This window comes from Pocillopora damicornis, chromosome 12, assembly GCF_964200805.1.
Source record: "Pocillopora damicornis chromosome 12, jaPocDami1.2, whole genome shotgun sequence".
NCBI classification, from domain to species: Eukaryota; Metazoa; Cnidaria; class Anthozoa; order Scleractinia; family Pocilloporidae; genus Pocillopora; species Pocillopora damicornis.
This window is the reverse complement of record NC_142681.1, coordinates 2680503-2707281: the sequence shown is the minus strand read 5'-3', so window position 1 is coordinate 2707281 and position 26779 is coordinate 2680503. Positions and strand designations below refer to the sequence as shown.

At 39.6% G+C, this 26779-nt stretch overlaps 3 protein-coding genes and 2 long non-coding RNA genes across 6 annotated transcripts in view; 3 read left to right on the top strand and 2 right to left on the bottom strand.

The window, feature by feature from the left end:
• Positions 1-4312: 4312 nt before the first annotated feature.
• On the bottom strand, positions 4313-10523 carry LOC149036084 (uncharacterized). Of its 2 annotated transcripts, XM_089189986.1 has the most exons (3): positions 10414-10523; positions 9296-10335; positions 4313-4609 (listed from the first exon to the last, which is right to left on the bottom strand). In XM_089189986.1, the coding sequence occupies exons 2-3, from the start codon at positions 10134-10136 to the stop codon at positions 4593-4595; spliced, it is 858 nt and encodes a 285-aa protein (XP_089046112.1). In that variant the 5' UTR covers positions 10137-10335; positions 10414-10523; the 3' UTR covers positions 4313-4592. The 2 variants fall into 2 exon arrangements, with proteins under 2 accessions (XP_089046112.1, XP_089046111.1); XM_089189985.1 differs by lacking the exon at positions 4313-4609 and having other exon boundaries at positions 9205-10335.
• Positions 4587-5582, top strand: LOC149036085 (uncharacterized). Its single transcript, XR_016181843.1, has 2 exons — positions 4587-5123; positions 5510-5582. It is a non-coding gene; the product is annotated as an uncharacterized LOC149036085 (long non-coding RNA).
• Positions 10524-11756: 1233 nt separating the features above from the next.
• LOC149036083 (uncharacterized) lies at positions 11757-16834 on the top strand. The gene is made up of 7 exons (XM_089189981.1): positions 11757-11780; positions 12512-12576; positions 12651-13801; positions 14139-14208; positions 14818-14988; positions 15545-15678; positions 15947-16834. The coding sequence occupies exons 3-7, from the start codon at positions 12707-12709 to the stop codon at positions 16001-16003; spliced, it is 1527 nt and encodes a 508-aa protein (XP_089046107.1). The 5' UTR covers positions 11757-11780; positions 12512-12576; positions 12651-12706; the 3' UTR covers positions 16004-16834.
• Positions 16835-19185: 2351 nt separating this feature from the next.
• LOC113684797 (NACHT, LRR and PYD domains-containing protein 4) lies at positions 19186-22517 on the bottom strand. The gene is given in 2 exon segments (XM_027202202.2): positions 19186-19778; positions 19781-22517. Coding segments are annotated over 2 exon segments (3195 nt in total). The 3' UTR covers positions 19186-19320.
• A 2765-nt stretch (positions 22518-25282) lies between these two features.
• Positions 25283-26779, top strand: part of LOC149036080 (uncharacterized) — a 28629-nt gene continuing 27132 nt past the window's right edge. Inside the window, exon 1 of the long non-coding RNA XR_016181842.1 lies at positions 25283-25708. This is a non-coding gene — a long non-coding RNA (uncharacterized LOC149036080). The remainder of the gene's footprint in view (positions 25709-26779) is intronic.

Genomic DNA, 26779 nt, shown 5'->3' with positions numbered 1-26779 from the left:
GCGGTTCACATTCTATATCTATATCATTTGAACCAATGAATACACCGAGCAGTAAAAACAAATCGAAGGTTTCCGAGAAAGGTCCAATTTCTCGTATTTTACTTTGTTTTTACAAATCAAAGGAAAGAAAGTCAATTAAGCTTTCGCTAAAATGCATGCGATAAAAAACCATTTCCCATTTGAGTTTTGGAATGAAATTTTTTTTTGGATGACAAACTGCAGTTACCAGTATACATCTTGTATTACGGAGGACAGTAAGGAAATTAACCAATGTTTTTTAAAACACTTGCACACAGCCATTGTTTTGCTCCATTTTGTCGGACAAATATCTCGAAACAGTTGTATCCCTATAAAGTGGATTTACAAAGCTACGGAACCTAATACGATCTATATTTTCAACCGTCACCACCATTTAGTACACCAGCGTTGAAGACTACATCATCGGAAAATGAAATTTCCTTACTCGCGGTCCAATGGGAACAAACAGTGTTAGAATTGTTTTGACGTTTACTAAAAACATGCGCTTGATATAGAATGAAATAGAAATCAAAACTTTATGAGTGCGGCTGGAAGTATTGCGAGTTCACTCTACCGACGTCCCGTTTGCCGTCATGTCTCAAACTGGAGGTTTTTAACCCTTTAAATAGTCGAATTGCGTGCTCTTTATCGACAGACGGTGACACTTTTTTTTAACGAAGAATGACAGCGGCGGCGGAAAAAAAGTTAAAATGCCATTCATTGTCCAATGAAATAAGCTTCCAAAGCACAGATAATAAAACCAAATATAACCTAACCTTTGAAAAGGATGTAGTAAGTCTCCAACGCAATAAACATCGTGCGTTGTAGATCTCATAATTTTGATCTACTGTAAGTGAACACAGATCCTTAATTCTCACACCACATCTATCTCCGGAAAAGTAACAGGCAAAGTCAATAGGTTGAATATACTTGAAAAACTAGAGAGGGTAAAGGACCGTGCACTTAGGTATGACATGTATTTATAGCAAAGACCCTTCATTAAGAAAGAATGCTCAATTTGATTGGTTTACAAAACACATTAAAGGGTCGTCTCACCCAATATATGTTAATTACGATAGACAGATTTTTTCAAAAGAAGACACCCACCACTACAGCTAATTCATTTCAAGTAAAGAACACGTATCGTAATTAAAGGGGCACAAATATGCTTTGATACCTAAAGTAAGATGTACAAAACATGGTACTTCAACCCGACCTTTTCCAGTTCCTGAAAATTCAAGGGATTCTCAGAACACGTCGCACTCGAGCAGGCAAGGCCATGAAGCAATCGTATGGTTTCCACAAAATCACAGAAATTAGTTCTGTATGGAATGTTCGTAAACCTTCAAGTGTGAAATTATCTGTTGGACCTAATTTAAATAACTTGGTAACGATTAAACGACACCCGTTGAATTCTTCATCTGCAAATTCGCTAAACTTCTGCCTTCTAAATGCAAGATCCATCATCAATAAAACGCTACAAATTAAAGACTTTGTGGTTGACAAAAACATCGACATTCTTGCTTTAACTGAAACCTGGCTTGAACCCGATGACTGCTCTGACTACACCGTTCGTGATATCAGTCCCACCGGATATGCTTTTGTTCACATACCAAGACCTAATGGAAATGGTGGAGGTGTTGGCCTACTCTACAGGAAAAATCTGAAAATGGAGCAAATTAAATCGGATCCGTTTAAATCTTTTGAATTTAAAGAAGTACTGCTTCACTGTTCCTCATCTATCATACGTATTATTGTTATTTACCGCCCTCCAATTTCTGTCAAGAATGGTCTTACACATGCTGCTTTTTTTGATGATTTTTCTTCACTGCTGGAAAGGCTAGTATCTTCTACCGGCCGTCTTCTTCTAGCCGGTGATTTCAATTTTCATGTCAACGATTCATCTGACAACACTGCCAATAAGTTTCTCGACCTTTTAAGCTGTTTCAATCTGGAAGTCTGTTTTGTCCGACGCACAAAAACAACAACGCCCTTGACCTCATTATCACAAGATCTGGCGAAGAAACTGTCTTAAATTTATCCATCAATGACCCGGTTATCTCTGATCACTTTGCTGTTCTTTGCACCTTGGCTATCAAGAGACCACCTAAAGCTAAGCTCACCATCTCATCACGTAAACTGCGTACCATTGATCCAGACAACCTACGGCGTGATATTCGTTCCTCCGCCTTATATAACTCACCATCTCAGGAAATTACGGAACTCTGTGACCAGTATGAATCGGTTTTACTTTCCATTTTAGACAAACATGCACCTTTGCGCACAAGAATCATCAATCTGCGACCTAATGCTCCCTGGTACAGCGAGGAAATCAGAAAACAGAAAACAACCTGCCGCAAGTTTGAAAGGCGCTGGCGACGCTCCAAACTTGAATCAGACTATCGACTTTACGCTAATCAACGCACTATTATTCAGAACACCATTTTTAAGTCAAAAATGGATTACTACTCTAATCGTATTTCAGAGGCTGGCAACGACAACAAAGCCCTATTTCGATTAATCGACCGTCTCCTCCACAGGAAAGCAGAGAAAAGTTATCCAACCAGCACATCAGCTGAAGATCTCGCTAATACATTTGTTACCTTCTTCGAAGATAAAATAACCCGTATTAGAAGTATACCTACTCCTTCTGAAATTCCGGATTACTTTTCCTCGCTGGATATTTCCACCACTAATTGTGAGCTTAGCAACTTCTCACCTACTTCAAATCTTGAACTATCGAAGATTGCCCGCTCTGTTGTGCAGAAATCCTGCTGTCTGGATCCTTTACCAGCCACGTTACTTAAAGAACATCTGGACCTGCTCCTACCATCTATTTGTAGGATTGTAAACCTGTCACTGGTATCTGGTTTTCTACCTTCGTCCCTTAAAAACGCTGTTGTAACCCCTCTTCTCAAGAAACCGAACCTGGACCACGAAGTTCTTGGTAATTTTAGGCCTATTTCGAACCTTAAGGTTATCTCGAAAGTCATTGAGAAGGTTGTGGCAGTGCGTCTTCAAGCTTATCTTGACTTCTACGAACTCACAGAGCCGCTACAATCTGCCTACAAATCATTCCACAGCTGCGAAACCGCCCTTCTCCGTGTTCAAAATGACATTTTGCTTTCTATCGATAATCGCCACTGTGTCATGCTCCTGTTACTAGATCTCTCCGCTGCATTTGACACTGTTGACCATGTAATACTGCTCAAAAGATTGAATTCTAAATTCTCAATACGTGGCACTGCACTTGACTGGTTCCGCTCCTACCTTACTAAACGCACACAAGTCGTCCTAATCGATGGAAGGAAATCGCAATCTCGTGAGCTCAAGTGTGGAGTACCTCAAGGCTCCGTTCTTGGGCCGATCCTCTACCTACTTTACACTGCTCCTCTTGCCGACATTTTACGTTTTCACGACATGCAATTTCATTTCTACGCCGATGATACTCAGTTGTACATTTCTTTTTCCGTTAACGATGATCTGGAATTAACCAGTAGCATTGCTAAAATCGAGAATTGCTTATCTGATCTAGATAAGTGGATGGCCTTAAATAAGCTGAAGCTAAACAAAGACAAAACTGAACTTCTCTACCTTTATTCAAAGCACAACCCTCGACAGTCTATACCTCCACTTCGTTTTGGTTCTGATATAATACAGCCGTCTTCATCTTCCAGAAATATCGGCGTCGTTTTCGATAGTACTATGTCAATGCTCCCTCATGTCAAATCTGTCTGTAAATCTGCCTTCTATCATCTTCGGAACATTTCCCGTATAAGGAAATTACTATCCATTAAGACCACTGAGACTCTAGTCCACGCCTTTGTAACCTCCAAGTTGGATCACTGTAACTCTCTTTTATACGGTGTCCCCAAATACGCTATCCAAAAGCTCCAATCAGTGCAGAATGCGGCGGCTCGACTTGCTACCAGCTCTCGTAAATTCGACCGCATCACCCCTGTTTTGTTCGACCTACACTGGCTTCCAATTTCTGAGCGAATTAAATTCAAAATAATTCTGCTCACCCATAAAGCTCTTCACCAGCAGTCTCCTGTCTACATTCAAGACCTAATACGCCGTTATTCAACTTCAAGAACGCTCCGTTCGTCTTCAACATTGCGTCTGACTCCTGTCAACTTTAATCTCAAGTCCTATGGCTATAGAGCTTTTGCTGTTTCGGCTCCTGAACTGTGGAATAAACTACCTGATGACATTCGCTCTTGTGACGATTTAAATATTTTTAAACGTAAACTTAAGACTCATCTTTTTAAAAATTACTTTAATGTATGATCTCTTTTATTATCCATGTCAAACGCCTACATCTTAGACATCAGTTAACTTAAGACTTACTTTTAATATTATTTTAACGTGTGATATTTTAATATTTTTGTAAAGCGCTTAGAACAGGACTGGATAAGCGCTATATTAGTAGTTTTATTATTATTATTATTATTATTATTATTATTATTATTATTATTATTATTCATATCAAACTCTTTCCCCAGCGCGATGAACATTTGTTTTTCTCAGTTCCAGGTGTACGCGACCATGCACATGCTCTCCGTTGCGAATTTTCAAAATGGCGGACAGGCTAAATAGTGAAATAAAAAAAACAAAGTGATTTTGCAACAAATACTTAACATAAACCCCCGTTAGAAAGGCGAATCCACGATAGAAAGATACAAAACTGTATGATATTGAGATCAGGGAGGTTGCCAAAATCAACAAGAGAGGTTGAAAATTCATTACGTTGGCTAATAGCACATGCTTCGATGAATGGACACCCTTCAGGGCCGATAGAGGATCTGGATATTTTCCATTTGTTCGCAGCGAAAAGCTGTTCATTCCCTCGGAAAATTCTCTAGAGGATAGAAAAGAATCGTTCCGTGGCCAACTTGCTCGTGAAATAAAGAAAAAGCTTTGGTCTGGACAGCGAGAGGACCCTGATATAAACATAGGCCTTAATGTTGACCAAGATGTTTTCATGGAAGGTCTTGGGAGTGTTTTTCCCGGCGTTCTTCAAAGAGGGAAGATGGTTTACCAATTGGAGTCAAATAGGGTGCTTGATTCATATCTGGGGCTGAAGGGATGAAAGAATTTTAAATGTAGGTGAAGATTTTGCCTGTAATTCCAGGAACTATAAAGTATTGGCTGGGACAAAGAAGTCCAATCATTGAATACAAGCTCATTGTTGTAGGTGTTCTTAAACCCTTTCATAACCTGCTGCCTCCAGGAACTGAATCCTGTTTTTCTTCAGAAACAGTTGTTTGAGGGCATCAACCCCTCTGTGAATTGTGGATCTGAAGAAATCTTTAGAAGCTCTATTATTGTATTTTTCCAAGCCTTGCTGTGTGTAATATGCTATGTTCTGATAAAGTGACAGGAACTCAGGAACATGATAACATAGTGCATGCATGTAGGGTCCAGTGACATCTTTTGCTTGGTAAACTTTGAGAAAGTGCTCAAACCATGATTTGATATTTCTTTGCAGTTCAAGAATACCCTCTTCAGATGTAAAATCTAGCCTCAAATCACCAATTATGTCCATAAATTTAGCCCAGATCACTTGTATATGTCTTTGTTTTGACTGCAAAGAGGGACAAGCATAGGTCGGAATGTTTATATTCTGAAAGAGTTTCAACTTTTCTGGTTTGGTAAGATCTCTATATTCCAGCTTTTTGCTCTCTTTGTTGATTCTAAAATTAAAAGTGATTCCTATACTTTTGATAAATTCTTCATAACATGCCATGTGTTTATATTTATCTCTTGGGAATCCATCAGAGGTTTTTTTTTCTCAATAGCATCACTTCTTCTCAGCTCTCTTATGAACAAGTTAATCAAAACATCTGAAATCCTCAGAAAAAAATGTAATGTATCTATGATGACAAAGTCCATAGGTATAAAATCAAATAATGGTTGTGCCTTACATTTTAATTTCCTTCCAGTGGAAAACCTTGCTATTTTAACTTGCTTGCTATTAATTGACCATGTTTTGCTTGTGTCCCACCGTTGCTCCCTGGGACACTTGCACCACACACAAGCATAATCCTCATTTGCCCTGCCTAAACCACATTACAGTGCTAAAAATTTCAAATATCCACGTAAAAAGTATTCAATTTTATAGGTGCAATTATTTGCACTTATCTTCTTTAAGTTTGACATTTCCATTCAAAGGTCTACTAGGCTGTCTCTCAGATTATCATATGTCTCTGTAGTTTTTATAACAGCAAGTATATAATTTCCCTTCTCACCCATTGCCACATCCTTTTCATGGAGAATAGTGAAAATGAAGTTGACAACTGTAAGCCCCTTTCCAATATTTGTACCATCACCACTAAGCTTGATCTTAATAGTTTCTCCATCATTGATTTCTCCATTCTTCTGAAGCCTAACAATGTGCTTTTGCAAGCTTTCTGCAAATCCTAACTGAACACCTTCAGCATCTCCTGGTGTTGGTTTCAAGTTCCATTCACTGTTTAGCTCATTAGGGAGAGATCATTAGCCTTAATGGCAATTTCATACCAGGCCTCATTTGAAATCATGAATTTATCTTTGAGGTAAAGCCACATATTTATGTTATCAATGTCATCATTATAAAGGGCCTTTGGGTCAGACTCTGTAAATGGCAGCTCTCCCTCTCCAACAAGATTGAAAGTTTCATATTGATTAGTCTCAGTCTTGAGGACTTCAATTTTGGTTGCAACAAAACTGTACAGCCCAAGAAAGGAGAGTGTATTTGGCACTCCTCCTTCAGTTGGTTTTTAATTCTCTTTTGATGGTGCTTAGAATAGTCATTAAACTTCTTCTTAGCTGGGCCTCTACCTTTTTTCCCATTTGTAATCACTTTTTTAGCCAACTGAATAAATTTTTTATTGTAGAAGGCCCCTTTCTTCTCAGCTTTCTCGAGGGCTTCTCGGGCTTTTTCATCCACTCGCAATCGCTTTACCTTCTCCTGTAGCAACGATTCTTCTAATTTTATTTTTTCTACCCTCAACTGGCTGTTCTCATCTTTAAGCTGATGTACATCAACCTCGTTGTAATACACCTTAAATCGATACCGAGGGCCCGTTTCCAAATTGCTAAGAAGTGCATTTAATTGCCACGATTACTAGCTTTCTTGACAGCTTTCTGAAAACAGAATATTTTCTTTCTGAAGACTTCTGATATATGGCTATTGATTATTATACCTCGTATACCTGATTGCTCAAACACTTTGTTTACAATCATTGAAACGACCGACTCATGGTTTTCTCTGAAAACTTCTTTGCTTTGAAATAGTATAGATTAGTAAGCTGAAACGAAAAATTAATCAGGGAAGTTTACGAAAAATCCAGCGAACAAGCTTAAAAAAGGCATTTAGTTAGACTTTATACTACGATGAACTTCACAAATCTTACTTGTTTATCTCGTAAGTAAACAATGGCAGATTAATACCCGAAGTGCTTTCTGAGTTTCCCGATCCCTCTCCTACTGCTTTCACGCTCACCAAATAGGAAAAAATCAAAAGGAGGAAGATACAGCTGTTTTGAAACGCCATTTGACGAGGGTAAATCTGCTTTTTGTTCGACACTTTACATATCAAAACAAAGGAAATTTGTTCCTCTTTTTGATTCAGGCGGTACATTTATAAATTGCGCTTGCGTAAAAAAGATATCGCCCGAGACGCTTCGCTCGGTTGTGTTTTGAACAAAAACGCCTTGTTAATTTCACGCAACCGCTCGGAGAAAAGGTTAAAATGACGAGGGAAAAACTCTACCTTCAAGTTAGAAAATTAGCGAAATAGAAAGCTACAATATTATAGTTTAATATTTCAGAGGTACATTGAGAGCTTTTTCCGTAGAGAATCCGCACGATGGTAAAATGTTCGAAAATTACACTCGATTTGAGTGGGGCGTTGAAGTGGGCGTGGTCACTATATTCATGTTAAGACTATTTGTACCCCGTGAGTTTGATATGTTATTATTATTATGGTCTAAGGTCTCTTCGTTACTTCGCCGCTGTAAGGACTTGGAATTCGCTGCCGGAGACGATACGCGCTATGGCCGGCACAAGAGAAATTTAAAACTGGATTCCAGACACGCAATTTACATCTAAATTATGAGGTAATCACATTACTTATTAGAGTTTTTTATCTTTTATCGTGGAATAAACCCTCCCCCCCCGGGGGGCAATGAATTATCGGCTAAGTATCAGTGAAGTATCGGTGAAGTGTCGGTCATGTATCGGTGAAGTGTCGGTCAAGTATCGGTGAAGTGTCAGTCAAGTATCGGTGAAGTACCGGTGAAGTATCGGTCATGTATCGTTCAAGTATCGGTCATGTATCGTTCAAGTATCGGTCATGTATCGGTCAAGTATCGGTCGTGAATCGGTCAAGTATCGGTCAAGTGTCGGTCAAGTATCGGTCAAGTGTCGGTCAAGTATCGGTCAAGTGTCGGTCAAGTATCGGTCAAGTGTCGGTCATGTATCGGTCATGTATCGGTCATGTGTCGGTCAAGTAACGGTCATGTATCGGTCAAGTATCGGTCATGTATCGGTCAAGTACCGGTCATGTATCGGTCGAGTATCGATGGCTTAAGACTATATCGGTCGACACATTTATCGGTCGACAATCGACCGACTATCAGTCGACAGTCGACCGATAGTCGGTCGACAGTCGACCGATAGTCGGTCGATTGTCGACCGATAGTCGACCGATAGTCGACCGATAGTCGACCGATAGTCGACCGATAGTCGACCGATATATCGGTCGACTGTCGCCCGATATGTCGACCGAGTCCACCTATAGTACACATGATCCAAAATGACTAACGTTTAACTTGTCTTTATTTCATCTTCCCTGAATCAAATATTAAGGGGTGTAATTACCGTCAAAAATAAATGTTTAATTATGATATCGACAATTTCAGTTATGACATTGAGATATACAAATGTGCTATTCCAATGTGACGTCTTAATATGCTATTTGGTCCTTGTGTTATGACATTATGCTATCACATTTGACTATTTTGCTTTTACAATGTGCTGGCTACTGCATGTTAAGGGAATTTCATTTTCATCAATGTTAATCACACAATAGCCAGCACATTGCAAAAGCAAAATAGTCAAATGAGATAACATAATGTCATAACACAAGGACCAAATAGCATATTAAGACGTCACATTGGAATAACACAATTGCATATCTCAATGTCATAACTGAAATTGTGGATACATAATGAAACATTTATTTTTGACGGTAATTACACCCCATAACCGGGCAGTGAGTAATTAAGTTTACCTTTCATCAAAGCAAGTATAACTTGAAGCTGAGCTCGATGCTTGGCTGACTCTAGACTTAGCCTTCTCGTGTCCTTCTGCAACTGGTTCAGTTGTTCATTGGTTTTGCCAAGAGAAAAGAAACTTTGGATGGAATAAGCAACAACTCCAAATGCAGGAACACATATTAAACCTATTCCCCACGGACCGGCAACGAAAAAGGTACCAGCACAAACGACTACCGCAACAACAACGTACCCAATGGCCCAGGGTATGGCATGTTGACTTTCGATGATACCATTTTTTGTGTCATTTGTTACCTTCTCGAGCTCGGTGTAAAAATTATTCAAGATTTTCATTACTTCCGCGATTCGCTCGTACATCGTGGGAAAGTCGATGCTCTTTGGCATTGAGTAAATTTCTGTTTTTATCGCTTGTAGTACGACTTTCATTTTTGTCTGTAGCTCTTTGAACTTATCTCGATGCTCCTTGTAGTCTTCAGCTAAGATCACAGCCTGTTTGTACAGTTGATTACTTAAGCATATTAAATACACAGACACAATAAAAAGACTTCCCTTTGCAGACTTTGCAATTTCAGGTGGTATTTTGTCTTTCAGTTCTTGGAATTTTTGGATGGTGAAGTCAGATAATTGTTGCCATTCTACTGAAGCCAGGCATTGGACAAGGTATTTGTTGAACTCGTTGTCTGATTGGGATGTCATTAAGGTACGTGCTAGCTGAATACAGCTTTCTGGTAAACCGAGCTTACTCGTTGTAGGTGTCGTGGGAGATATAAACAGGATAAGGAAAAACAGAATTCGGAAGAAACGAAAGCGGAAGTACTTCCGGTTTTGCGAAGACATCCTTCGTGTAGATAGTCCCTCACAACGGTGACCGATGAAAATAATCTGGAATGATCGAGTACTTGAGTAGCAGATGTGATGGGATCTGTTTGGGAACTTTGCAGACAATCCGACGATTCAATTCACGGATACGTTTGTTGTAAAGCTTGTTTGGGCTCTCACAATATTTCATGCGTAGGTTGGTAGCGCTACGGTAAAACTAGAAACACACACAAGAAAACCAAATAAATCGCATTTTTTTTTAAATAACAAGTTCAGAGTATGTCTAAGTACTTACAAGTTCTGTGAGGCTTCCTGACGAAAAAAAACCAAAAATATCGAGTTCTGAAAAGAGATTATAAAGTGTTGAAAATATCTTAGTTCTGAACGACAACAGCCGAAGAAAAACAGGTGCTTATGCGATCACGTGACGACTAATTAAAATAAACTCGGCCCAGTGTCTCAAAACGGGATCAAAGAATATTCAATAACAGTAATAACCGCTTTCGAAAAATAGGAAAGACACGACTGTTGCTGATGGAAGTGGTTCTCTAATCGAAAGCTTATTTACGCAACTGTAAAACGGTGGAAGTCTAGAAAAAATCCCCATGTACTCCCTCCCAGACTCCCGTTCAAGTAGCTTCACGTGGAAAAGTGAAATAATATGTTCATACATAAATATGCTTTCTGGAAAAGCAGTAAACATAAGGGGCCCTCTGGTTGGAAATAAGAAAAGTAAAAAAAAGTTATTGCAAAACATAATCTTAAATACATGAAAATCATATATGTGAACTGCGGTTGAAGAAACGAATATGGAGGCGATCCTCGCAATTATGAACACTTCTTAAGTAGGAGAGAATAAGGCCCGGAAAAAAATCATGTCCGTACGGGATTTGGACCCATAAAATTTGCGATTGCGGTGCAGCGCTCTACCAACTGACAACTAACAAGCCAAATAGGAGCTGGTCATTATGTTGGTTCCAAATAAATTCTCGAAGTGGTGAATAAATGACTGTAAATAAATGAAAATCATATGTGAACTGCGATTGATGAAAAGAACATGGAAGCGATCCTCTCAGTTATGAACATTACTCAAGTAGTGGTGAGTAAGGACTGAAGAAAACCAACATAATGACTAGCTCCTAGTAGGCTTGTTGGCTCAGTTGGGAGAGCGCTGCACCGGTATTGCAAAGGCCATGGGTTTAAATCCCGTACGTGCCTAAATTATTTTCAGGCCTTATTCACTAAGTAGAGTTCATAACTGCGAGGATCTCTTCCATATTGGTATCTTAAAAAAATTTCACAGTGGCGTCTCCGGCACGTAAATGAAAAATATCGAACTGTACCGAGAGGCTCTGTGAGATTTGAGTGTTTTGCTCAAGGATACAAAACAATCCGCCTGTTAGGGCTCGAACCAAATGCCTATACCGTTTATTACCTTTTTTGCGAGGCGACACAGTTGAAAACAATGCAGAGTGATGATACCTTAATTTTCTTCCGGAGGATTCAATAGAGTTGACATTCTCGTCGGCCTAATTTAGAAAGAAGAGCCTATTACATCGCCGTTCGCATGTCGAAATATTTGTAGTAGAATAAACATCTATTACAAAAATATCTAAAATCTTAATGCTTTTTTCAGGCTCTAGGAAGATGCATTCGCCATAAGTGAGTATGTCTTATTTTATATGAACTGCCTAAAATTGAACTCAAAGAAAACAGGCTAGCAAACTAAACTGGTACAAACTCGGAGGGCCGGTTATTTACACGAGGTCTAACCCAAACCAACGGTTTTACACGATCAGTGGACTTCAAGCTTTCTATAAAGGAGGGTTCCTTCCACTGTTAGCTTTCGGCTCTCTTTTGCTCACAAAAATAAAGGTTCGGCAAAATTAGAATTCTTTAGGACACAGTTGTCATATAACGGCTAAACTTTGCCGTTTTCCCAATCAGACTGTAATGGCTTGCCGGAAACTGAGTTCTTTCGTCAATCTTAGACTTCTACTATTATAACGATAAGTATCATATTGTTTGTATAAGTTTTTTAGTCTAAGAAACTATTACAACAAGGCTGTGACAGATCGCATGGCTATTTGGTACTTATTTGTTGTCAGGTTACTTCGTTGTAGGCAGTCCACACCTAACTTACACTTAGCTAGGCTGTGCTAGGCTATCAGTTAGTGGGAAAGGGAAAAAAAGGGAGCATGTTTACAATGGCGAGCGAGTACTCGAAGAAATCCTTAATAATCACTTAATCTGTTTCTGAATAGAGTGTCTTATTTCAATAATTACGTTTGCGGGTGGATTAAGGCTTCAGAGGGCCGACGGACTAGAGGCTCTCTGGCTTAAAATTTGGTCCTTCCTAAGCGGCCTGGCAACTAACAATTTGATTTTCACAGGCAAGACTGGGGAGCTATTCTATTGATAGATGAACGGTTTAACAAGTCTCCAAAGTATACAAACGGTAAGAAACTACATCTGTGAACTTCACAAAAGGTCTGCTTAGTTTTACCTAACAAAATGTAACCATTTATATAGGGATATCCAAATGGGTCCGAAAGAGAATTGCAAAGTTTAACAACTTTAATGAGGCTATGTCGTCCTTGAAAGAATTTGCAACTGCGCGTAAACTAGATCCATGCCCTTCCGGTAGCAGCCCGGGCTCACTCAGCCAGTTGAGCAAAAGCACAGTGGAGACTCCAGCTAAAGAGCAAGGCGTTCATTTTCGCACTAAACCACTTGAGGACGACAGACTGTCTCCACAGCTTGATCCCAGAACTCCGGTTCAACACACTGGTACTAAACCATTTGCCGAGCAAACATCGCCTGTCAATTATCAAGGAAATAAAATCTCTGGGTTTATGCCTGCGTCTCATTTGACCCCTTCGGCACTCTCTGAAGCCACTCCCCATGGCGTATCTCTTAGTGTTGAGAGGGCTGCCTCAAAACTTGCGCAATTCAAGCGGAAAAGTGTTGGTCAAGACAAGAGCGAGAGGCACGTTTTCAAAGGGATGGAATCGATTTCTGATTTTACACCAAGAAATGGCGGAAATGTTTTATCAAGTAAGCGCAATGAGGTAAATGAGGACAAGAAATTTGTCAACCAGGTGTCGGTTGGGAAAGTTGACTTTAATCATGCCAGCGAAAACCACTCAAATGAACAGCTGTCTTACTCTCCTGTTCTGTTTGCTACGCCCCAGTCCAGTCCTTCGCCTTCACCAGTTAAGCAGGAATTTGACACGTATAAACCAGTTGAAAGAGAAGTGAGGACAGATGTAAACTCTTCGAAAATGAATTCCTTCTGTAACACATCAAGTCATGCTAAAACTGTAGAAAATGGATACAGTGATCTAAGCAAAAGTTCAATCCAGGTGTCAAAAGATATCAGTGATTTCGAAGAATCGGGAGGCCAAGGCTTCGCTGTTAAGGAAATTCCCTGCGAGGTAAAAGAAGAGAGTAAGCCACGTGACTTCTTAGACGAGGTTGAAACTGATTTTCCCTCGGATAAGTCTGAGTTGGCAAACCGTTATGTAGACTCAAATGTGGGTGCGAAGAAATGTTTCGATGGGAAAAATTGTAAATCTGAGATGCCGAGCAACGTTCGACAGGGACGGAGAAAGAGTTCGAGGCTCAGACGATCTTCAAATGGCACCGGGTGCACTGGGAAGGAACAGAAAGAAGTATGCGAGGTATCACTGTCACTTTTTCGTTTTTCACTTTAGTAAAGACGGGAATCGTGTTGATTAGCACCTGCCTCAAACGACGCTCATTTTCCTAGTGTGAAATTTCACGTTGGTGGTGCCTTATTGTTTGTAGCATTATGTCATGTGGTCAGTATTTAAAAAGCCGTATTAGTCTCACTAAATTACGAAGTCAACTTTCGTTTTGATTTAATAGTAGTATGGTTACATTTTCATCTTCATCTGGAGTACAATATAGACTTGGAACCACTACGGTCGATTCCATTATGTTGTTTGCGGAAAATCACTTTTTTCACATCACTTTTATTTCATTATTTGATTTTAGGAAAAACCAGAAGTTAAAGGTGGCAATCCAATACTGAGTTGTGGCCGATGTGGAAGCAACCTTGTTGCAGGTGAGTTAGTAGAGCTGTTGCACAACCCAAGCAGGTTTCCAGGCATTTCTATAATATAAATAAGCCATATCTTCGGTATAGGAGGCACGGATACCTTTTCATGATAACCAGGTTAAAATGTTCACAATTAAACCTTAACTCCCTAACATCAGTAGGCATTTTCTTCATACTCTTTTCGATGTATTTCTTTTGATACTGACATGGAGAATTTGTTAAACAATCAACAGGTTCTTTAGTTGTTGATCATTTCTTTTTATTATAATGACCTTAATGGGGTGATATTGTTAATAGGAAATCAGACGCTAGTCACTTTAAAGGGTTAATGCACTTAAAATCCCTTTAGCTCTTCTCTTCACCCAGGGTATGAATGGGACAAATGAGTATAAATGGGTACAAGTGGGTTGTTAGGGAAGTCTGACGAAATGCCGGGTGATGCCTTTTGTTGGATTTTCATCTCCTCCTGGGAAAATAGCAATACTGTTAGTTTTCATGGTAGGAAACCTGGAATAAGCTGCATCAGTGGGCCATTAGGCTCGTTAACAGAGTTAACCTTTAATTCGGAGCTGTAATTAATTCTAGTTCGCTGATTTTGTCGTCTCGTCCCTGTAGGTCGCGTCGTTGTTAGACCCTTCCCACAAAAGATTCCGGAATTACTGCGGAGCTCTTTTGGGATGTTGGAAACAATTGATGACAAAAGTATCAATGTTATCGACAAGGGGGCTTGCGAAATTTTAAACCTGGGTTACCCGGTTGCAGATGCAAAAAACGATGACTTTTCAGGTAGTAAACAATAAGTTCACTTATTTAATTAAAATTGTCGGTGGGATTGTTAAATCGCAACCTTGAATACCGTCAGGAAAAAAACATTTAAGAGTGAAAAGAGCAAAAGTGTAGAGACTGTTGGCCCTTGATGTTATTTATTTCTGATTTCGATCTCTGATTTGTCTTCGTTTTGTTTGGTTTCTGTTTATCTTCATAACGTGGGCGAAACACAGTGGGACCGTTATTTAAACAAAGTTTAGCCGTTATACAAAACCGCGCTCCAAACAATCCTAAATTTAGCTCAATCTTTTTTCTGAGCATTTATTTTTATGAACAGTGTCAAGAGGGCCGAAAGTTAACAGTGGAAGGACATTAATTTAATAAAACAACCGTCTTACAGAGAATACGTAAAGCCCACTGCTTACGTAAAACCGCGGTTTGGGTTAGACCTCGTGTAAATAGCCGGCCCAGTGTGGTTTATGGATTGGTGGAGGTTGATGGGCAGGAATATTCCCTCCACTTCTCGCGTGAATTAATAAGTTTTCTGACAAGTTTTCAACTAATGTGATTGTAGGTGTGAATTCTGTTTTCGTGCCAGAAAGCGAGATCTGCCACATCCCTCAGGTATGCAAGGTGTGCCAGTCTACAAGAGGTGAATCACACATCGTGGGCTTACAAGTGGTATTCTTCAGAACGTTTTCTGAAGAGGTAATGTAGTGTTTTTGTATCGCTCTTAACTCGTTTCTTAAACAACACCAAATAACACTTTGAGATAACCGTTTGATATGTTGACGTTGGTACTGAGAACCTTATGGAAGATCAAAGAAAATCATTTTGGGATAAAGTTTTTAATTTGCGCCCAAATTGATCTCTACATGAAGTTAACAAATTTGACTTTGTCTTCAAAGTGATTGTGATGTTAGCCTTTGCTATTAGCCTACTAACACATGTTTGTGGTTCCAACCTTACTTGACAGGTCTGGCTATTTCCTAGTATCGTTTTTAATCGTCAACCATCGAGCCACCAGAACTGAAAAGACCTGGCTCAATCGCATCTCTGCAACTCGACTCTGTTTTGTCACTGAAACACGTCATGAATAAAACTATTTGATATAATGTGATTATGACTCGGCCATTCCATCACTCTTTTACGTGGTTGCTTGTTGCATTAACTGACCTCTTTTGTTTTGTTTTGGTTTTTTTGTTTTTGTTTTTTTGTTTTTTTTGCCTCAGCTTCAAAAATGACTTGTTTATCGCGATTATGTGGTTATTTGATTGTTATTTACTCACTCTTCCCGCCTAGCTCTTTGTTCACTTTCTTCCACAAACATGTCCAGTATTTTATTTCTCCTCACACTACCACTGGTGAATCACACATTGAGGTCACGGGAATATAAGAAATGATCACCAACTAAATGTAAAATGTATAGAGAACAGTATGGAGAATATGCATACTGATGTAAGGGTTACTTCTAAGGGTTAATTGTAACTGAGCCCTAAAGTACGTTCGATAGGGCGCGACTTTTTGATGAATTAATTGCTTTTTTTGTAAGCAGTGCATGTACACATTTGCCATGTGGATGGCTTGGCTAATCCATCTCGAAATAGACTTAAACAGAAGGGATGCAATGCACAGTTTTGCTGTATATTAACAATATTGATACTACAGTATATAAAAACGTCATTACAAGGATATGACGGGTTTTTAATACATTGTGCTTTATTATTCCGGAATTTATGATAATAATAATAGTAATAACGAATATTTATACAGGATAGCCTCTCAGTTCATAAGTACTGTTATTAAATGCAACCTGTTTAAATGATAAAAATGTAAATAGAATAAAAACGAAAATAAGATAAAATATGACCTTGGCTAACGCCAAGAAACTTCACCATTCAATGTAAAATTAATCAAGAGACTTCTTAAATAGTACCCTGCTTATCTGCTTGGTTTTTAACCCTTTAACCCCAAAGAGAGACTAGCACCTAATTTCTCCTCACAGTATCACCCCTAAATCACACATGAAGGTAATGAGAATAAAAGAAATGGTCACCAACTAATCTGCTTGGTTTTTAAACCTTTAACCCCAAAGAGAGACTAGCACCTAATTTCTCCTCACAGTATCACCCCTAAATCACACATGAAGGTAATGAGAATAAAAGAAATGGTCACCAACTAATCTGCTTGGTTTTTAACCCTTTAACTCCTAAGAGAGACTGGCACCTAATTTCTCCTCAAAGTATCACCCCTAAATCACACATGAAGGTAATGAGAATAAAAGAAATGGTCACCAACTAATCTGCTTGGCTTTTAAAGGTAAAGAATTGAATGATGAATGGGTGGGGGGGGGGGGCGCTTTTAACAGTTTTCGCCTGTATACACATACTGGGGAGGGGTACATTACAGAATATCAGGTGGGTGACTGCCGCTGGAACTTGAAACACTGGCCTTTACAAGGCTACAATTGGGTCGGAGCATAGAGGTTACAATTTTATAACCTCTCGGTCTCTTTAAATTAGAATGTACCCAATTCGATACATGCTGTATCCTATACTCTACCCTTGACATACTTTCTGTTGAGGCTGTTCAGATATTCTTTGAGGAGATCACCAGCAGAGGAGCTCTAATGCGTATCAAATGCATGAGAATAAAGACAATTAATTTGATATCTTCTCGAAAAATTAGCGGAGCACAAGAAGAATTTGGAAATGGCTTTTTTACCATTTTGCCGTGTACTTACTGTTTTACCGGTGATAGGGATAGTGGGGAAATGAGGCACAATGTAAGAGTATCACTGCCGAACTGGGTGAGATTATAAAGACAAGCCAGAAGGGAATTGTGGACTAAGTCAATGGAGTCAAATACTCAGCAGTTTTTCCTACCTGTTGTGCTATCAACAGCTATAACGTTATATCCCCTGCCATGGAGAGAAGTCTATTCCACTTACCTCGATGTAAGCGAAACCGCATGTGTTTTGAGTTCGGTTTGGATCTCGACAGCCCTCGCTTTTGATGTGAATATGAATGTTCACTGAGGGCCTTGAAAGGGTAGAACGCATAATCCTGGCTGAGTGGTATAGTTAGCACTGGGAACTAAAAACAAAAAAGCTTTGCTTACATAGTAATCACGCTGGAATTCGGCAGAAAGACTATGCAAATTCGAGACGTTGTACCCAAGCATAGAATCGGGAGCACGGATTCCCTGTGTGTAAACGTTTTTCATCAAATCTCGATTATTTGAACTAATTACTGGAATAGCCACGATTCCTGGCCACGTTGTTTGACAGTGATCCAAAGTATGAATATGACTGATATCTATTTTTTGGCTCACGAGTCAGTTTGTGATGCTGCGGCATTTGTGCTCAGGCTCGAATGTGAGCATGAAGTTTTTCCTTTTTCCCCCTCGTATGAGATTCGAGAACTTAAAATAGGCCCAAATCTAAGATTTTTCCTCACAGTTTCACCCGTGAATCAAACATTAATTATCACCGACGAAAGAAGCTCTTGATTGTTCAACAAACTCTCCTTGTCAGCCCCTTAAGAGATATATGGAGAACAGTATGAAGAATATGCATAGTGACGAGGGTTGCCTATGCGCTTAAAACGGACACGTTCTATTCAAGCATTAAAGTTGCAGACGGGTGCAAAGACGCATCTCAAAGAACGACATTGGCTTTTCACAGAAGCGAGATAATCAGTAGACTAGAAATGCAGGGACAGAGGGAATACTTTGATTGAAACAAAAATGACTAACATTTAACTTTTCTTTCTTAAACCCTGAATGTAACATTAAGGTCATGGAGTAAAAAAAACTTTCAACTTTCAAACAAGTTTGTCAGTATCACAGAAATTGTTTGGTAAAAAGTGTGGTACGTATACAGACTGATGTAAGGGGGGGGGGGGGGGGGAGGGGGGAAGTCAGTAATCCTAAAAGTCTGGGCCAGTGTTGAGAGAATATCTTGTTCGATCAAGTGCTTAACGATCGGGCAGTGAGTGATTAAGTTTACCTTTCGCTAAAGCAATTGTAATTAAAAGCTGAGCTCGATGCCTGGAAACATAGCCTTGCAAATGTATTTACTCGACTGCATCCGTCTCTTTCGTATTCAAATGACATCTGGGAAGCTACAGTCCTCGCGACGATTAATTAAAAATGAAGTGGTTTTCCTTTTTCTCTTTCACCCCCTGTTAAATGTTGATATACCTCTTTCGCGAGGCATATTCAAATGACATTTAGGAAGCTATAGTCCTTGGGCAATTAATCCAAATTTAAGTTATTTTCCTTTTTCTCTCTCACCCCCTCCCTGTAAAATGTTGATAACAAGAACTACAAGTGTACCGTATGAAAAAACTAAAGTTTGAAAGATGTTCCACTGAAACTTGACGAGGGTTCTTGTTTTTTAGGAACATGTTTTCTTGCAGAAATGTCAGCTTCGAGCGCATCCTCAAGCTTCTGTTTGCTTTGGTTATTGATGTTCCAAGAAGTAATGTGTAACGTCGATAGTTTGCAGTTCCGGTGCTTCACCGCTTTACACAAGTTTGGTAGCGCCGCAGCCGTAATTCGGTTGCTGGTCAGGTTGAGCGATGTAAGTTTACAGTGCTTACATTCAAGTGCTTCACAGAAGTAGTGTACTCCTTGATTTGTTATTTTATGGCCCGAAATTCTTATCGAGGTTAGCTGGCAGTTTGGGTGTCTAAGTGTTTCACAGAGCTTTAGTATAAGCGCGTCAGTCCAGAAGTCGTAATTGTCCAGCGCCAGGTGGGTCAATGAGGAGTTCATATACTGAAGTGACTCACACAGTTGTGTCAAACATGATCAGTGAGCTGGAGTCCTGCAAGGTTCAAATGGGAGAGTTTACAACTCCTCTCTTTCAGCGACTCGCATAAAAGACCCAAAGTTTCTGGAGTGATCGAGGTGTTCATAGCAAGGTTCAACTTTTTTAGTTTGCAACTGTCCGCATTGATAGCTTCTAACAGTGCAATCAAGCCCTGATCAGTAATTTTGTTCTCGGTTATCACCAGTCCGACTGGACCTCCCTCTTTCAGCAGCTTTGTAAGTTCTTTACAACCGCCATCTCCTAAGGAATTGTAAGTCAGCTCAAGATAGTAATTTAGCGGCTCAATGTGTTTCAAGAGGTAAACAATTGCTGTGCAATCGACAGGTGTGATGTTACATTTCCATAACGGAATCAATCCGTGGAAATCCCTGTTCTGCTTTAACATTGAAGCTACTCTCTTCATTGTAGCCTCGTCATTGTATTCGTACAGGCAGTTCATCATGAGTAAAGCTTTCCTTCTTGTCGTTCTGTTTGGTGTTTTTGAGACCAGCGAATCTTGGAGGCAAGACACAATGCCCTCGATGGCCTCCATTTTTTTACCATGGATCAATCCTACAATGAATTGAATGACAAGCTGCCACTTTGGATCGTCAGCGTTGGAAGTGATAAAGATCTTCAGTTCAGCTGGCTCCATCTTCGAAATTGTTCTTGCCGCGAGAAACTCTTGTAAGGTTAAATGGATGAAGCTGAAGCACTGTTTGAATTCCACCGGTGACAACCTTGCGTCAGGTAATTGGGTCAGCAAATCACAATTTGTCATTCCTGCGACTTCTTCTTTATCGAATATTAACCGTCCTTCCTCTATACCTCTCCTTGCCAACGATCCAAGATCAGTCAAAGTCTTTTCAACCGAATCTGAAAAGCGTTCATTTCCTCCAAATGGTTTATCTCGAAATTCAGGATGATGTGAAAAGACAAACAATCTTAGGGCTCCAAGGTACACGTCCGTCAGTCTTGTGGGCAAAATGACGCTTCCTGCGTCAGGTGGAGATGGCTCGATTAACTCCTTCAGATAGTAACAAAATATGCGGCAATTCACAGGAATGTAACATAAAGACAACAAGTGTAAGTTACTACTCAGATGCTCCCATATTCTGGCTGCAGTGTGGCCGTCTCCTTGGCAGTATTTGTTCACATATTTGTGAGCCTTCTCTTCCGTAAATCCCATAATTTCCACAGTCCTCTCAAAATATGAGACCTCGACGCTTTCCAGTGCTGTTGGCCTACAGCTCATCACTACTGTTACATCGGGAAGGAGTTTACCTTGCAGTAACTTTGCGAACAAGGCTGATACCGGCATTTCTTCGATAGGAGAATTACCGAACCGTGCGGCTTCGTTTGCAGTACAACTGCTCTGGTCCTTAAACTCGTCTAAGCCATCAAATACAAGCAGGATTGTCTCGGGGTTGTCCAATAACTCTTGAAAAAGGCCATGGTCCACTGGTCCTTCCACACAAGCAGCGCGATTAAACAATTGCCAAAGGGAAATCTTCTCTGTTGTTTCAGCATAGAATGATCGAAATTGGAACAAAAAGGCATACCTAAAACGCTCCGAAATGTTACGGAAAAGTAGCCCTTTGCTCCAGTCCCGAAGCAACTTTCGACAGAGCAGTGACTTCCCGATGCCAGGGCGACCAACGATAAGAATTTTGCGAGGGTTGTCGGCATCTTCGTTGGCTAGAAAAAGCTCTTTGCGCGTCTTGATCTCAACAGATCCTTTTTTACTTTCAGGCTTCAAGTAAAAGTCGTATATTAGATGCCTTTTGCATTCCCTAAGAAATTCGTCAGTAGCTCTTCCGGTGTAAATGATCACATCGACGAATATTTTATCCAAAGAAACCCGCTCATTTGCGCTTTCCTTACCACAGTGGATAAGTGGTTCCAGAAATTCTGTCTCTTGTCATATTCTCCTTTTCATGCGTTGCCGAAAGCAAGCTGGTGTCAGAGCTGTCACGCTTTGGTGAAAGAAATAATTTGCACAAAATTCTGAGTCAGACGCGAATTTGCTTCTTCGAAATGCTCGCACTACAAGATAAACAATTTCCCCGAAGACTAGAAATGCAAATATGACATTAACCGCAAGGACCAACTGTGCGCATGTGCCCTTTTCAGACGCAACGGAGTTGTGACAATATGTAATAGGTTCGCTTTTTGCGGACGAAGCGCTTTCTGTGACATTCAATGATTCCAGTCTCCGGAAGGAAATGCAGACGAATGCGACTTGGAAGCCGCCTGAATAAAACACGAAGTTTTGCAACACCGCGAGAATGATCCCCAACGACAGTCGTGCGACGAGATGAAGGAAATACAAGAAGAAAATACAACGAGTTTCGACTCTAGGCCGTGGACGAGGGTTTTCTGCGTCTGGTATTAACGCCGCCTGTAGCTTATCCACTCGAGATTTCACGAAACACCAACTGTAAACAAGGCATACCACAATCACCGTAGAAAAATTTAATAGGACAAAAACGTAAAGCGGCAGCGGAGTATTATAATGTTGTTCATACTTGTCAAAGCACTGCGCCTGAAGAAATAGTTTGTCAGCCGGTTATGCGCCGCTGAAATCGCAAAGAAACGTTCTCCTTTCGTTCAGTCTCAACTTGCTTGTGATTCCTACAAATACAACTCCTGCGAAGAAATAGACGATTGCGACCATGTAGCCGAATAAACTGAAGCGAGTTGGAGTCAAAAACTCTTTCAGTCCTTCCATTGGAGCGGTGAAGATTTGCTTGATAATCACTTCGAAGCCGAATTAGCTTAGGGACGTGGGAGTCAAAAGCACTTCTTTCGATTTATTCGTTGCAACAGCATCCGCCGGTGATTGTGTTGGCAAATAATTTCAAAAAAATGGGAATCATAAATAATTTTTTCAATCCTTCTAAAGCGACAATGGAATCGGCTACTGTAATACTACGGATATGAATAACTCCTCAAACTCTTTCATTGCTACGACATCATGTGGAATTAACCCGTGAGCAGCTGAAAGAGAGCAGGAAAATAAAAACGCAGATCATGTTCCTAGTGGAGCAAACAGCTGCCTTTCGACTGCGTAGAATTATACAATAAATTTAGAGGGTACTTTTGAACTGATTAGGAACTGCATTGTCATTGATGGAATGTGACCGCTTTTTTTTAAATCGTATTTTATGTTTGAACACTTTTTTCAACTGAGACACATTTTTTCGTTTCCTAAGTGATTTTTTAAACATTTTCTATTGATGGATTTAAACGGAATTGATAATTTGCTGATGGAAAAGAACGCTCCGGGTGAAAGATCGAAAAAAAGTTTAATACAGCGCAATCGATATCTTTCAAACAATTGTAAAAATGCAAATTTTATTCAATCCTGTCGAGTGATGTAAATTAAGATCGATAAGCGGTTGATGTTGTAATTACATTCAGTTATTGTGTTTCAATCCTGGCTAACTACACAAAAGGGGCAGTTTCGCGACATCAACATCCATTGAAAGATTTTCAAGATATATCCCAGAGGTTTGTGGCAGAAAAGTCCATAAAGAAAAAAAGAAGACATGTGTTAAGTAACTTAGCGTGAGGTCGAGATGGCTGTATATTAGCCAAGTTCCCTTTTTTCTGCGATTTTTATGAAACGAATGGAAGTCGAGGCCAATAAAAGCGTAAAGAAAAAAACGAGGCAAGTATCCAGCTATCTTGACCGAACAAGCTTTGTCAGTAACGGATTTATAACATGGCAAAAAGATTTGACTTCAAAAGCCCAACTGTGTTTGAAGCACAGTAAACCCACGAGAATCGTTTATGTTTTACTTTTTTTTTACTGTCTTCGGCCTTCTTCGGGCCCATCTTGCCCGCTCGGATAGCCAATCAGAAGACAGGATTCCCTTCCTATTGCCCATGGGTACTGCGGGCGATATAATGAAGGCGTTTATTTTAACAGCTAGGCCGTCAGAAGACCATTGGAATTAAATCTTATAGTTTTTGGAGCCCAGATCTCTTCTCTTTGTTGAAACTCATTCGTCTCAATTGAGGTCAGTGATCAAAGCCTTGTCAAAGCGCATTTGATTGAAGTGTTACAAAACCGAAGCTTCTGGGAAAAAATGCTAATCAGGGCAAAGTTGAATGTCACAAGGAGCCAATGAAAACGCGGGGAAAGGCGAGTGACCAAGTCACGATTGGATTTTGTTTGTACAGAAATGTTTTGAAATGTACAGAGAACAGTATGGAGAATATGCATAAACAGTCAGAGAACGGAGAGAGGCAAAGCTTAACAGTTGTTTGTCACTCAGAGACGTTTTGTACCCAGTCGATTCGTACCCAGTTGATTCGTACCCAGTTAGAACTTAACGTGTATTTTACTCGCTTGACTCAACTAACTTGTTTTATGCAACAATCAACATCTTTTCACGCCCTTTTACTAAGGTATTTCGTGACATCTCTAGGCTCTGTTCGTCACTGAATGTAATGATTGGTACGAATCGATCAACGTTTCGGACACGAACTGACATAAACTGGGTACGAATCGTTTGAATTTGGGTACGAATCGACTGAGCGTGAAACGTCCTTGGGTGTGAAATGACTGGTTGCCGAGGCAAAATCGAGGCAACCAAATGAACGTTCAATCTGTAGATTTCAAAAGAAATCAATAATTTCGGAGAATTGGGAGGCCAAGGCTTCGCTGTTAAGGAAATTCCCTGCGAGGTAAAAGAAGAGAGTAAGCCACGTGACTTCTTAGACGAGGTTGAAATTTATTTTCCCTTGGATAAGTCTGAGTTGGCAAACCGTTATGTCGACTCAAATGTGGGTACGAAGAAATGTTTCGATAGGAAAAATTGTAAATCTGAGATGCCGAGCAACGTTCGACAGGGACGGAGAAAGAGCTTGAGGCTCAGGCGATCTTCGAATGGCACCGGGTGCACTGGGAAGGAACAGAAAGAAGTATGCGAGGTATCATTGTCACTTTTTCGTTTTTTACTAAGAAGAGACGGGAATCATGTTGATTAGCACCTGCCTCAAACGACGCTCATTTTTTCCTAGTGTGAAATTTGTATCAAAGCTCAATCGTATCTTTGCAACTCGACTCTGTTTTGTCACTGAAACACGTCATGAATAAAATTATTTGATATAATGTGATTATGACTCGGTCATTCCATCACTCTTTTACGTGGTTGCTTGTTGCATTAAGGCGGGGGTAAACCTGAAATTTGTTAAAAAAACTGAGTTTTTTGTTTTCCTCGGAATTTGCAGCTTTGGGTATTCAACTTCGCTATGGAAAAATAATTTTCTACTTATTTTCACTATTTTTGCCTTTTTGAGCGATTTCAAAATTCCCGCTCTGGCTAATGTGTGGTTACCATGGCAACGAGAAGAGCATTTTTTGGATTTTTCAGTTGTTTATGATGTGTTATTCTGGCAACCAAGCTCCCAAACGGGCAGGATTTAACGAGATACTTTATGTAGTCTTATCTGAATGGTTTTCTAGGGTCAAACCCATTATGGGATAGATTTAGAGGCAGTTTTGGTCGAATGTGACACTCGGTGTACTCGGAGCCAGCAAAGGAAAAGTTATAATCAAAGGAAAAGTTATATCGAAAATTTTCGGAGAGAAAAGTAGATCTGTCTACAGGAAGAAAAGAAAGAGAAGTTTTTCTGGAAGGCGAAAACAGAAACAAGAGTCTGAAGAAACAGCTCCCGATGGTGACGAAATCGCCGCCTCAACTCCGAGCACTTCGCTGGATGAAAATCAGCTCTCCGACTCGGACTCTAAGGAAACCGTTGGTTCCTCCAGAAAGAAAATGAAATATGCCCCTCCTTTTAGACAGCTCTGATGAAGAGTATACCTTCAATACCGAGGAAAGCGAGGGATTTAGATTAATAAATGAGAAAAATTTACCACGGCCGTCTCAAAGGCACACGTGTGTGAGAAAGGTAAGAAATTTTTTTAAATCTATGTCTTTCTCTGTTCTCGATTATGACTTATTTCCCATATCATATCGACCCATAGTTCCAGTTTTTCCCTGCTAAATACACTGATTTATCTATTAAATCTTGGATTGGGTAAGAGAAAGATTTTTAGGTATTGTGCATATACACTGTAAACAAAAAATTATGGGGAAAAATCTCAGAATGTGTATTTCTGACTTGAGGTCTTTACTTTGCTTATAACTAGTAGTAATCAAAGATTAATAAGTGCGTTAGAAGTTCAATGAATTTAGCTAAAATCATACAAAAACAGAGGAGGAAATTAGTTGAGAGATTAAATGAGAAAGACGAAGTATTTAAAGAGCAACATGAACAATAGCAACTTTAATAGTGAAACCCAAATATGTAACCAAAGATGTTTATCTACTTAGTTACAATGTAGTTTAGATACTGATTGTGGGAGACTAACTTTTGTAACAGTAACATGAATGATAGTAACTTGAATAGTTACAAGGGATTGGTTAGTTGCAAGGGAAAATGTAACAAAACATGTTAGTCTACTCAGTATCTTGAAAAACTGAAAATGATAGAGTAGATTTTATAACAACAACATGAGGCTATGATGAAGTTCAAAATGCTATGAAAATTAGATTTTTCCATGTCTAAACGTTTCGTGTCTGTGTGTCAGCATTGTTTAACAATTTTTCTTAACTTAACAGTAACCTGGATGATACTAACTCGATTAGTCACAAGGTAAAATGCAATAATTAAAACATGTCAATCTACTCATTTACAATGTAGTTCAGATACTAAATGAGTGAGACTAATTTTTGTAACGGTAACATGAATAATAGTAAATTGAATAGTTTCAAGAAAGTTATGAAGTTGGTAATGCTATGAAACTTTTTGCAATGTTTAAAAGTTCTGGTGTTTGCATGTCATACCATAGTTTAACAAAAAAATTTTAATAGTAACATGAATAGTAACTTGAATAGTTGCATGGGATTGGTTAGTTGCAAGAGAAAATGTAAAAAAACATGTCAATCTACTCAGTATCTTGAAAAACTGAAAGAGATA